Source organism: Coregonus lavaretus (genome assembly GCF_964263955.1).
Source record: "Coregonus lavaretus genome assembly, chromosome: 14".
Classification (NCBI taxonomy): Eukaryota; Metazoa; Chordata; class Actinopteri; order Salmoniformes; family Salmonidae; genus Coregonus; species Coregonus lavaretus.
This window is the reverse complement of record NC_140001.1, coordinates 3,002,228-3,015,380: the sequence shown is the minus strand read 5'-3', so window position 1 is coordinate 3,015,380 and position 13,153 is coordinate 3,002,228. Positions and strand designations below refer to the sequence as shown.

General features: G+C 43.9%; 2 protein-coding genes across 2 annotated transcripts in view; one reads left to right on the top strand and one right to left on the bottom strand.

Moving 5' to 3' along the window:
• The window catches only part of LOC311141877 (WD repeat and FYVE domain-containing protein 3-like), a gene marked incomplete at both ends in the record, with an annotated part of 48,543 nt that extends 46,529 nt beyond the window's left edge, over window positions 1-2,014 (bottom strand). The window contains one exon of the mRNA XM_084177373.1: window positions 1,988-2,014. Within this exon, the coding sequence (XP_084033499.1) occupies window positions 1,988-2,014 (27 nt within the window). The remainder of the gene's footprint in view (window positions 1-1,987) is intronic.
• A 1,559-nt stretch (window positions 2,015-3,573) lies between these two features.
• The window catches only part of LOC311141776 (WD repeat and FYVE domain-containing protein 3-like), a gene marked incomplete at its 3' end in the record, with an annotated part of 30,719 nt that continues 21,139 nt past the window's right edge, over window positions 3,574-13,153 (top strand). Inside the window, exons 1-2 of the mRNA XM_084177229.1 lie at window positions 3,574-3,603; window positions 7,358-7,470. Coding sequence (XP_084033355.1) covers window positions 3,593-3,603; window positions 7,358-7,470 — 124 coding nt within the window. The 5' untranslated portion in view covers window positions 3,574-3,592. The remainder of the gene's footprint in view (window positions 3,604-7,357; window positions 7,471-13,153) is intronic.

Here is a 13,153-nt window from a genome sequence, read left to right as displayed (position 1 = left end):
ATGTCAGCTATTGCTGCTATGTCATGTTGCTCTCTACTCCCTCTTTCCCCTATGTCAGCTATTGCTGCTATGTCATGTTGCTCTCTCCTTTCCCCTATGTCAGCTATTGCTGCTATGTCATGTTGCTCTCTACTCTCTCTTTCTCCCATGTCAGCTATTGCTGCTATGTCATGTTGCTCTCTACTCTCTCTTTCTCCTATGTCAGCTATTGCTGCTATGTCATGTTGCTCTCTCTTTCCCTATGTCAGCTATTGCTGCTATGTCATGTTGCTCTCCACTCTCTCTTTCTCCTATGTCAGCTATTGCTGCTATGTCATGTTGCTCTCTACTCTCTCTTTCTCCTATGTCACTATTGCTGCTATGTCATGTTGCTCTCTACTCTCTCTTTCCCCTATGTCAGCTATTGCTGCTATGTCATGTTGCTCTCTACTCTCTCTTTCTCCTATGTCAGCTATTGCTGCTATGTCATGTTGCTCTCTACTCTCTCTTTCCCCTATATACAGCTATTGCTGCTATGTCATGTTGCTCTCTCTTTCCCCTATGTCAGCTATTGCTGCTATGTCATGTTGCTCTCTACTCCTCTCTTCCCCTATGTCAGCTATTGCTGCTATGTCATGTTGCTCTCTCTTTCCCCTATGTCAGCTATTGCTGCTATGTCATGTTGCTCTCTACTCTCTCTTTCCCTATGTCAGCTATTGCTGCTATGTCATGTTGCTCTCTCTTTCCTCCTATGTCAGCTATTGCTGCTATGTCATGTTGCTCTCTACTCTCTCTTTCCCCTATGTCAGCTATTGCTGCTATGTCATGTTGCTCTCTCTTTCCCCTATGTCAGCTATTGCTGCTATGTCATGTTGCTCTCTCTTTCCCCTATGTCAGCTATTGCTGCTATGTCATGTTGCTCTCTACTCTCTCTTTCCCCTATGTCAGCTATTGCTGCTATGTCATGTTGCTCTCTACTCTCTCTTTCCCCTATGTCAGCTATTGCTGCTATGTCATGTTGCTCTCTACTCTCTCTTTCTCCTATGTCAGCTATTGCTGCTATGTCATGTTGCTCTCTACTCTCTCTTTCTCCTATGTCAGCTATTGCTGCTATGTCATGTTGCTCTCTCTTTCCCCTATGTCAGCTATTGCTGCTATGTCATGTTGCTCTCTCTTTCTCCTATGTCAGCTATTGCTGCTATGTCATGTTGCTCTCTACCCTCTCTTTCCCCTATGTCAGCTATTGCTGCTATGTCATGTTGCTCTCTCTTTCCCCTATGTCAGCTATTGCTGATATTTCATGTTGCTCTCTCTTTCTCATATGTCAGCTATTGCTGCTATGTCATGTTGCTCTCTACTCTCTCTTTCCCTTATGTCAGCTATTGCTGCTATGTCATGTTGCTCTCTACTCTCTCTTTACCCTATGTCAGCTATTGCTGCTATGTCATGTTGCTCTCTAGTCTCCAAAGCACCAAATTATGTGAATTCCACCCCTCTCTCGTTTCCCCTGCTTTCTGACCTCTTTCTGTCTCTCTTTTGCTCTCTGCCTCTCTCTCTCTCTCTCTCTCCTCTCTCCCTCTCTCCCTCTCTCTCTCTCTCTCTCTCCCTCTCTCCCTCTCTCTCTCTCTCTCTCTCTCTCTCTCTCTCTCTCTCTCTCTCTCTGCCTCTCCTCCCTCTCCCTCTCTCTCTCCCTCTCTCTCTCTCTCTCTCTCTCTCTCTCTCTCTCTCTCTCTCTCTCTCTCTCTCTCTCTCTCTCTCTGCCTCTCTCCCTCTCTCTCTCTCTCTCTCTCTCTCTCTCTCTCTCTCTCTCTCTCTCCCTCTCTGCCTCTCTGCTCTCTCTCTCTCTCTCTCTCTCCCTCTCTCCCTCTCTCCCTCTCTCTCTCTGTTTCTGCTGACACCTTCCTTTTAAGCCCTCTCCTCTCCTCACTGCTGTGTAGGGGGAAACCAACCCGCCCGCCGCCTGTATAATTTCAATGACTGCATCAACGTGGCTATTTTCTCTAATTACATGAATACAGGCCTGGGTGTGAGTCATTGTCCCGTTAGAGTCCTCTACAGATCAACTCTAAACTGACTTACCCTTTAACCTCTCATGTGTTTAATCTCTTCATGCTTTTATATTTATTTCAATGAATATCTTTTTTACAAAGACAGTTCATTAATCAACATTTCAGTTTTCAAAGTAAAAATCCCAGAGTTAGCAAAATAGCTGATTTCATCCATAATCCCTTTGAAAGGAAAGATTAGGATATCTATTCTGGATACAGAGTTGATATACACTGAGTATACAAAACATTAGGAACACCTTCCTAATATGGAGTTGCACCCCCCCTTTTGCCCTCAGAACAGCCTCAATTCGTCGGGGCATGGACTCTACAAGGTGTCGATGGCGTTCCACGGGGATGCTGGCTCATGTTGACGCTAATGTTTCCCATGGTTGTGTCAATTTGGCTGGATGTGCTTTGGGTGGTGGACCATTCTTGATACACGCAGGAAACTGTTGAGCGTGAAAAACCCAGCAGCGTTGCAGTTCTTGACACAACCGATGCGCCACCATACCCCGTTCAAAGGCACTTAAATCTTTTGTCTTGCCCATTCACCCTCTGAATGGCACACATACACAATCCATGTCTCTAATGTCTCAAGGCTTAAAAATCCTTCTTTAACCTGTCTCCTCCCCTTCATCTACACTGATTGAAGTGGATTTAACAAGTGACATCAATAAGGGATGATGGCTTTCAGCTGGATTCACCTGGTCAGTCTGTCATGGAAAGAGCAGGTGTTGGTTTTGTTTTGTATCCTCAGTGTATGTAACTACTAACTAACTGTCACTGACACCACAGGCAGGGCTACCAGGGCACATCAGGCCCCCGGCAGGCGTCAGAGCACTAACGGACCTGAACCTGAAACTACACCTGGCCAACTCTTCCTCCTCCTCCTCCTCGTCGGACTCGGTGGTCATCCACCCGGGGGCGGGGTTAGCCATGCTGGATCTGCTGGCCTCCGTCAGCTCCGACAGCCAACCAGAGGTAAGGAAGTGCCAGGCGGCCACACCCACTTCCTGTGTCCTGGCCTCCAGGATGAATGTCTTCCTGTGTTCGCTCCTGAAAAAATGGCTTTCTCTCAGTGATACTGAAGTTTACTGCCACTTCCTCTTAGTCCAAATGAGGTGAATGAGGAACAAACCTTATTCAGCCTCTCTTGTACAAGAGTTCCATTTCCTCCCAAGAACTGTATATCTCTGAATGTCTGAGGATCTTCCTTGTTATCTGTATCATAAAACTAGTCTAGGCTTTATATGATGAATTACACTTCAGCAAGATGCTCCAGGTTTAGCAGATCTGTCACAAATGTCAAAGAAACCGAACTTAACAATTAATTTGACTCCCTCCCTCCCTCCCCACCCAGCATGCCCTGGACCTCCAGCTAGCAGTAGCTACCATCCTGCAGCAGCTGGTCCACAGTGAGAGAAACCAGCAGATACTGTGTGAAGCAGGTCTACATAGCAGACTACTGCAGCGCTGCAGCCAGGCCCTGGGTGACGAGGAACACCCCCTACATCCACCGCTGCAGAGGATGTTTGGAGAGGTTGGCCTCGCAGGCCCTGCAGCCTATGGCCCTGAGGTGAGGGTGGGAGACAGGCAGGCAGACAGGCAGGCAGGCAGGCAGGCAGGCAGGCAGGCAGGCAGGCAGGCAGGCAGGCAGGCAGGCAGGCAGGCAGGCAGGCAGGCAGGCAGGCAGCAGGCAGCAGGCAGGCAGACTGACAGACTGACTGACTGACTGACTGACTGACTGACTGACTGACTGACTGACTGACTGACTGACTGACTGACTGACTGACTGACTGACTGACTGACTGACTGACTGACTGACTGACTGACTGACTGACTGACTGACTGACTGACTGACTGACTGACTGACTGACTGACTGACTGACTGACTCACTCACTCACTCACTCACTCACTCACTCACTCACTCACTCACTCACTCACTCACTCACTCACTCACTCACTCACTCACTCACTCACTCACTCACTCACTCACTCACTCACTCACTCACTCACTCACTCACTCACTCACTCACTCACTCACTCACTCACTCACTCACTCACTCACTCACTCACTCACTCACTCACTCACTCACTCACTCACTCACTCACTCACTCACTCACTCACTCACTCACTCACTCACTCACTCACTCACTCACTCACTCACTCACTCACTCACTCACTCACTCACTCACTCACTCACTCACTCACTCACTCACTCACTCACTCACTCCAGGACCAGATGTGGCCACATCATTATAAGTCCATTTACCTCTAAAACATTTACCTCATCACAAATATAATTCCACACACATAGTAAACAAAGCTCTCTGTCACCAAGGGCTGGCATAACCCCGTAATAAACTCAAATGATGTTAATGGTTCTTTTGACAGGTTTGAATATTACTTAGAGGTGTCTGGGTGGTGTCTAACTGCAGATTCACTTTACTAGGCCTAATTTGCTGCATGGCCGGTCAGCTGTGATGCAGGATAGGATATAGACAGTTGGGATAGACACACAGACACACAGACACACACACACACACACACACACACACACACACACACACACACATACACACATACACACATACATACACACACACACAGCTAGAGAAGAAGTAATCTAACTTCCTTTCTTATAAAAATAAACAGAATGATCCTCTGTAGACTCTCTCTTTCAGCGTAGAGAATGATGATTTTTAGTGGGTAATATTTTATATACAGTATATTATAAATACCTCACATGCGATCCGTAATGAGACTAATCAATTAGCCCATTAAAATGTTTCTGACTCCATAAGACAATTATCAATATGCAAGAGACCCACAGTTAAACCATGTGCAATAAAGTATTACGCGTTTAGCTGACTAAGATCAAGGAATGGTCATGAGAAGCGAATATCAAAGCAAGTATTATTGAATAACTTTGTAAAATGAATTGATTCACATACAAGGCATTATTCTAAGCATATAGATACTAAAGGTAACTTACAAGGCAAAGCATGAACAAAGAGATGCCAACTAACATACGTGGTCCTCTGTAGCTCAGCTGGTAGAGCACGGCGCTTGTAACGCCAAGGTAGTGGGTTCGATCCCCGGGACCACCCATACACAAAAATGTATGCACGCATGACTGTAAGTCGCTTTGGATAAAAGCGTCTGCTAAATGGCATATTATTATTATATTATAACTAGACCAGAGGCTTAGAAGCCTAGGAAATGAGAACTGATCATACAACCTTCCTCCATGGACTGGATACAGGATAAGAGAGAGATCATACAACCTTCCTCCATGGACTGGATACAGGATAAGAGAGATAACATACAACCTTCCTCCATGGACTGGATACAGGATAAGAGAGAGATCATACAACCTTCCTCCATGGACTGGATACAGGATAAGAGAGAGATCATACAACCTTCCTCCATGGACTGGATACAGGATAAGAGAGATAACATACAACCTTCCTCCATGGACTGGATACAGGATAAGAGAGAGAACATACAACCTTCCTCCATGGACTGGATACAGGATAAGAGAGATAACATACAACCTTCCTCCATGGACTGGATACAGGATAAGAGAGAGATCATACAACCTTCCTCCATGGACTGGATACAGGATAAGAGAGAGATCATACAACCTTCCTCCATGGACTGGATACAGGATAAGAGAGATAACATACAACCTTCCTCCATGGACTGGATACAGGATAAGAGAGAGAACATACAACCTTCCTCCATGGACTGGATACAGGATAAGAGAGATAACATACAACCTTCCTCCATGGACTGGATACAGGATAAGAGAGAGATCATACAACCTTCCTCCATGGACTGGATACAGGATAAGAGAGAGATCATACAACCTTCCTCCATGGACTGGATACAGGATAAGAGAGAGAACATACAACCTTCCTCCATGGACTGGATACAGGATAAGAGAGATAACATACAACCTTCCTCCATGGACTGGATACAGGATAAGAGAGAGAACATACAACCTTCCTCCATGGACTGGATACAGGATAAGAGAGATAACATACAACCTTCCTCCATGGACTGGATACAGGATAAGAGAGAGAACATACAACCTTCCTCCATGGACTGGATACAGGATAAGAGAGAGAACATACAACCTTCCTCCATGGACTGGATACAGGACAAGAGAGAGAACATACAACCTTCCTCCGTGGACTGGATACAGGATAAGAGAGAGAACATACAACCTTCCTCCGTGGACTGGATACAGGATAAGAGAGATAACATACAACCTTCCTCCGTGGACTGGATACAGGATAAGAGAGAGAACATACAACCTTCCTCCATGGACTGGATACAGGATAAGAGAGATAACATACAACCTTCCTCCATGGACTGGATACAGGATAAGAGAGATAACATACAACCTTCCTCCATGGACTGGATACAGGATAAGAGAGAGATCATACAACCTTCCTCCATGGACTGGATACAGGATAAGAGAGAGATCATACAACCTTCCTCCATGGACTGGATACAGGATAAGAGAGATAACATACAACCTTCCTCCATGGACTGGATACAGGATAAGAGAGAGATCATACAACCTTCCTCCATGGACTGGATACAGGATAAGAGAGATTCAATTTATAACATCTGATGGTGTAACCTTCTCAACCCAAAACCAACCACCATTGACCAATCAAATGATACCAAGTTTACAGAGTAACCTGACCACCGAGGCCCAATCTCCACAGGTTGCCACAGCATTTAAAGGCTTGTGTGGGGGATGAGACCAATAAGACAGAATTCCTGAGAAGACAATAAAATTCCTTTGCGTAATAGAGTAATTCAGAGTTCACCCTGTACAGATACAAGTTACCACAGAGATCATACATCCTTATAGATGGCATCAGAGTTATCCTCAGTGAACAAGTTTCAGATAGATACCAGACATGGATAATATATCATTATTCTATCACTCATTCAATATTCAGTCCTCTGGAGACTGTAAGAGAGATGCATGTTGGCCCCTCAGAGGGGGAGGCGGGGCTGACAAACGTTCCTTGTGTTCCTGGACCATTTGCAGCTCCAGGTGACAGAGAGCACGTAAATTAAGGCAGAGCCTGCATATATGTTTATTGTTCTTCAAGGGGAAAGGCGTCCCATGTTGGAGGATGCCAGTGAATGCCAAGTGGATCAAGGACCACTTTGGAAATAAGTGTTTTCATCATGCTTTCATGTGTCATCCACTGGGATTTATCATGCACATCTTGTCTATGTATGGTTTTTTTTTATTGTCACCCCAAAATAAACGTTTGTATGCTTTCTCCCCCCCCACAGAGAGTTCCTTCGGCTGGGTAACCCTCTGAACTGTGGAGCCTGGGACAAGAAGCTCCTCAAACAGTACCGCGTCCACAAACCTTCCTCCCTTAGTTACGACGCAGAGATGAGAAGTAAGTTCCAACTCAATGTTATACAGAACCAGTCAAAAGTTTGGACACACCTACTCATTCCAGGGTTTTTCTTTATTATTATTTTTTTACTATTTTCTACATTGTACAATAGTAGTGAAGAGATCAAAACTATGAAATAACACGTATGGAATCATGTAGTAACCAAAAAAGGTGTTAAACAAATCAAAATATATTTTTATATTTGAGATTCTTCAAAGTTGCCACCCTTTGCCTTGATGACAGCTTTGCACAGTCTTAAAGTTTCTTAAAGTGCAGTCGCAAAAACCATCAAGCGCTATGATGACCCAGAGTTACCTCTGCTGCAGAGGATAAATTCATTAGAGTTAACTGCACCTCAGATTGCAGCCCAAATAAATGCTTCACAGAGTTCAAGTAACAGACACATCTCAACATCAACGATTCAGAGGAGACTGCGTGAGTCAGGCCTTCATGGTCGAATTGCTGCAAAGAAACCACTACTAAAGGACACCAATAAGAAGAAGAGACTTGCTTGGGCCAAGAAACACGAGTAATGGACATTAGACCAGTGGAAATCTGTCCTTTGGTCTGATGAGTCCAAATTTGAGATTTTTGGTTCCAACCGCCGTGTCTTTGTGAGACGCAGAGTAGGTGAACGTGTGTGGTTCCCACCATGAAGCATGGAGGAGGAGGTGTGATGGTGTGGAGGTGCTTTCGCTGGTGACACTGTCTGTGATTTATTTAGAATTCAAGGCACACTTAACCAGCATGGCTACCACAGCATTCTGCAGCGATACGCCATCCCATCTGGTTTGCGCTTAGTGGGACTATCATTTGTTTTCCAAGGGGAGTGAAGGCGTATCGCTGCAGAATGCTTTGGTAGCCATTGTTTTGGATGTTGCATCCGATGTCTCCACGATAAAAACAACTGCCGAGCTAAATGAAAAAGTTGATGCGATACAAGAGAGGATGGAGCGGGCAGCTGGATGGATTTCGACAGTGGAGGATGCCGTCTCCCGTCTGGAGAAGGGTAATGAGAATCATGAGAAAAAGCTGGACATGTTGTGGAATCATCTGGAAGAACTTGAGAACAGAAGTAGGAGAAATACGGTGAGATTGGTTCATCTGAAAGAGGGGAGTGAGGCTGGCGGTGGACTAATCTCGTGTGTGCAGAAGATTTTGGATTTGACGACAGGCACAAATTCGAAATTGAACGAACCCATCGCAGTTTAACCATGCCTGATGAGAATAGGACCCCGAGAACGGTTCTCATCCACTTGTTACATGTTGATATATACTCCGAAAAATGTGAGGAAGGGTAGATTTAGACTCAACACCATGCTATTACAAGATGAGATATTTAGCCAATCACTAGCTGATGATCTTAGATCCTTTTTTGAGATCAACATAGGCTCAACTGAAAAGGTTTCCACAGTGTGGGAAACCTCTAAAGCATATATTAGAGGGGAAATAATAGCACATGAGTCCAAAAAGAAGAGGGAGAAGGGGCTGAAGCAGTTAGAACGATTAGAAACCGAGATATGTGTCTTGGAAAAGGGATTTGGCAAGACATTTCACAGATGGCACATTTCAAACTGTCTGCAAATTGAAATTTCAGTTGCATGAAATGTACAACAAAAGGGCAGAATATTCACTGTTTAGACTTAGAACCAGTTATTATGATGGAGGTGAGAAGACAGGCAGGCTACTAGCAAGACAACTAAAAATGCAGAACACTTTCAACGTCATTCCCAGCAATTTAAGAAGAGCAATAAGATGGTGACCTCATCCAAAGAGATAAACAGTGTGTTTCAACGTCATTATGAAGATTTATATACATCCTCCTGTTCAGCGAGCCCCATAGATATGGATACTTTGTTGTCTGGTATAGAATGACCTAGATTATCAGATAGCCATGTAGAGGACCTGGACTGTGCTATAACAGAAGAGGAGGTTAGAGCCACCATTTTATCTATGAAAGCAGGGAAATCACCTCGTCTGGATGGCCTTCCTGTAAAATATTATAAAAAATATATTGACATTCTTGTAGCTGTGTTGACAGTGGTTTACCAGGAGGCATTTTAAAATGGCTCCCTTCCGGACACCTTTAAAGAGGCTTTGATATCGCTGATTCCTAATAAGGATAGAGATACTACAGAGCCTGGGGATTTTATAGCAATCAGGCTCCTTAATGTGGATCGTAAGAGTCTTACTAAGACCATTGCGATACGCTTAGAGAAGGAACAACCTAATGTTATACATAGTGACCAAGTTGGATTTATTAAGAACAGGACCTCAACTGATAATATGAGGAGGCTCTTACATCTCATGTGGTTAAACTGCTCGAATATAGTTCCTACCACTGCCGTCTCCTTAGATGCTGAGATAGCATTTGATAGGGTAGAGTGGGCTTTTCTCTTAAGAACCCAAGAAAAATGTGGTTTTGGACCTGATTTTTGTAAATGGATAGGGGTCCTCTATTCCAATCCTAAAGCAACAGTATTTACGAATTGAATTATGTCTCCTTTTTTTTTTTGTCGTTCTAGAGGCACAAGGCAGGGTTGCTCTCTCTCCCCTCTCCTGTTTACCGTAGTTTTAGATCCTCTTGCGACAATGATAAGAACAGATCCAGAAATTAGGGGTGAACATGGAGGAGGAAAAGAACACAAGCTGCTTATGTATGAGATGATATTCTACCGCTGGTCTCTGATACTTATCAGTCTGTCCCACCATGACTTACTCGTATTGAATCATATTCTAGTATGTCAGGCTACAACATTAATTGGAATAAGTCAGAAGCAATGTTACTCTGGAACCATTTAATTTCAAATGGGTTCCTACTGGGATGAAATATTTGGGTATTAAATTGAGCTCAAATTTGGAGGATGTGATGGGACTAAATTGTGAGCCACTACTAGTGAAGATTAAGACCCATTTTAGAAACATTTGAAAATATCAAACTTTCTTTATGGGGAAAGATCAACGTGATTAAAATGGTTGTGGTCCCACAATGTTATATATTTCTGCAATGTTACCTATGAAGTTTCCAGACAGGTATTTTAAACAATATGACAAATTAACTAAATGTTTTTTTGTGGGATAAGAAGGAAAAAAAAAAGATTAATATGAAGATGTGCTCACCAAGGGATGTAGGAGGCTTGGCTTTACCAGATGTTAAATTGTACAATTTATCATTTGAAATGGCTAAATTGGCGAATCATTGGGGCAAAACGGATGCTGGTTTGGATAACAATAGAACGGGAACTAAGTTATCCTTTCACCCCAGTTGATACTCTGTCACATAGTCTTACAGGGGAGAGGTCTGTTGATACTCTGTCACATAGTCTTACAGGGGAGAGGTCTGTTGAAACTCTGTCACATAGTCTTACAGGGGATAGGTCTGTTGATACTCTGTCACATAGTCTTACAGGGGAGAGGTCTGTTGATACTCTGTCACATAGTCTTACAGGGGAGAGGTCTGTTGAAACTCTGTCACATAGTCTTACAGGGGATAGGTCTGTTGATACTCTGTCACATAGTCTTACAGGGGAGAGGTCTGTTGATACTCTGTCACATAGTCTTACAGGGGAGAGGTCTGTTGATACTCTGTCACATAGTCTTACAGGGGAGAGGTCTGTTGATACTCTGTCACATAGTCTTACAGGGGAGAGGTCTGTTGAAACTCTGTCACATAGTCTTACAGGGGAGAGGTCTGTTGAAACTCTGTCACATAGTCTTACAGGGGATAGGTCTGTTGATACTCTGTCACATAGTCTTACAGGGGAGAGGTCTGTTGATACTCTGTCACATAGTCTTACAGGGGAGAGGTCTGTTGAAACTCTGTCACATAGTCTTACAGGGGATAGGTCTGTTGATACTCTGTCACATAGTCTTACAGGGGAGAGGTCTGTTGATACTCTGTCACATAGTCTTACAGGGGAGAGGTCTGTTGATACTCTGTCACATAGTCTTACAGGGGAGAGGTCTGTTGATACTCTGTCACATAGTCTTACAGGGGAGAGGTCTGTTGATACTCTGTCACATAGTCTTACAGGGGAGAGGTCTGTTGATACTCTGTCACATAGTCTTACAGGGGAGAGGTCTGTTGATACTCTGCCACATAGTCTTACAGGGGAGAGGTCTGTTGATACTCTGCCACATAGTCTTACAGGGGAGAGGTCTGTTGATACTCTGTCACATAGTCTTACAGGGGAGAGGTCTGTTGATACTCTGCCACATAGTCTTACAGGGGAGAGGTCTGTTGATACTCTGTCACATAGTCTTACAGGGGAGAGGTCTGTTGATACTCTGCCACATAGTCTTACAGGGGAGAGGTCTGTTGATACTCTGTCACATAGTCTTACAGGGGAGAGGTCTGTTGATACTCTGCCACACATAGTCTTACAGGGGAGAGGTCTGTTGATACTCTGCCACATAGTCTTACAGGGGAGAGGTCTGTTGATACTCTGTCACATAGTCTTACAGGGGAGAGGTCTGTTGATACTCGGTCACATAGTCTTACAGGGGAGAGGTCTGTTGATACTCTGTCACATAGTCTTACAGGGGAGAGGTCTGTTGATACTCGGTCACATAGTCTTACAGGGGAGAGGTCTGTTGATACTCTGTCACATAGTCTTACAGGGGAGAGGTCTGTTGATACTCTGTCACACATAGTCTTACAGGGGAGAGGTCTGTTGATACTCTGTCACATAGTCTTACAGGGGAGAGGTCTGTTGATACTCTGTCACACATAGTCTTACAGGGGAGAGGTCTGTTGAAACTCCCAACCCAATTTTGTTACACTCAAAAGAGGTGTGGAATTTCACATCTAAAACAAGGATACTCATCATTGTGGCACAATTCTAGGCTACGGATAGGAAAGACGTCTGTGTACCGGAAACAGTGGCTAATGAAAGGAAGGGGGAAACTTACTCAATATAAGATACTACATAGGTTTTATTGGACCCCAACAAGGCTTCACAAGATGGGGCTGACCAACAATTCTCTGTGTTGGAAATGCCAAAAAGACACTGGGATATTTTTACACGCAATATGGGAATGCACATTAGTGTTACCTTTCTGGAAGAATGTTTTCGAAATATCTGGAGGAATGGTCGGGGTTAACAATTCCAGTTTCACCGAGAATATGTCTCTTGGACGATAGAACAGAGTTACCTAATGTAACAAATGAGGAATTTGCACTGATCACTGTTGGTATGGTTACAGCAGCTAGAGTAACCCTTAGAATCTGGAAGGGTCATGTCACTCCTACTCTGAAACAGTGGATAGAACCAATGTTGGGAGGTAGCATCTTATGAACAAACGCTTGCAAGGATTACTGGTAGAAACGACAATTCTAGAAGCTGAATGCGTTTCATTTGTCATGTTTCTAAGACCGGGAAGTGATTTACTTATGCTTGTGAACCCATTTAGTTCTGTATTGTAGCTTGTGTGCTATGTTGGAGGATATGTCTGGATGTCATGCTCAATGTTTTTATGCTGTACAATGTTTTATTTGTTTTGTGGAAAAAATGAAAAAATGAATACAACTTTTAATAACAAAACAAAAAATGCATCCTGTTTGCAATAAGGCACTAAAGTAAAACTACAAAATCCAACACATCACTGAGCACCACTCTAAATGTTTTCAAGCATGGTGGTGGCTGCATCATGTTATGGGTATGCTTGTCATCGGCAAGGACTA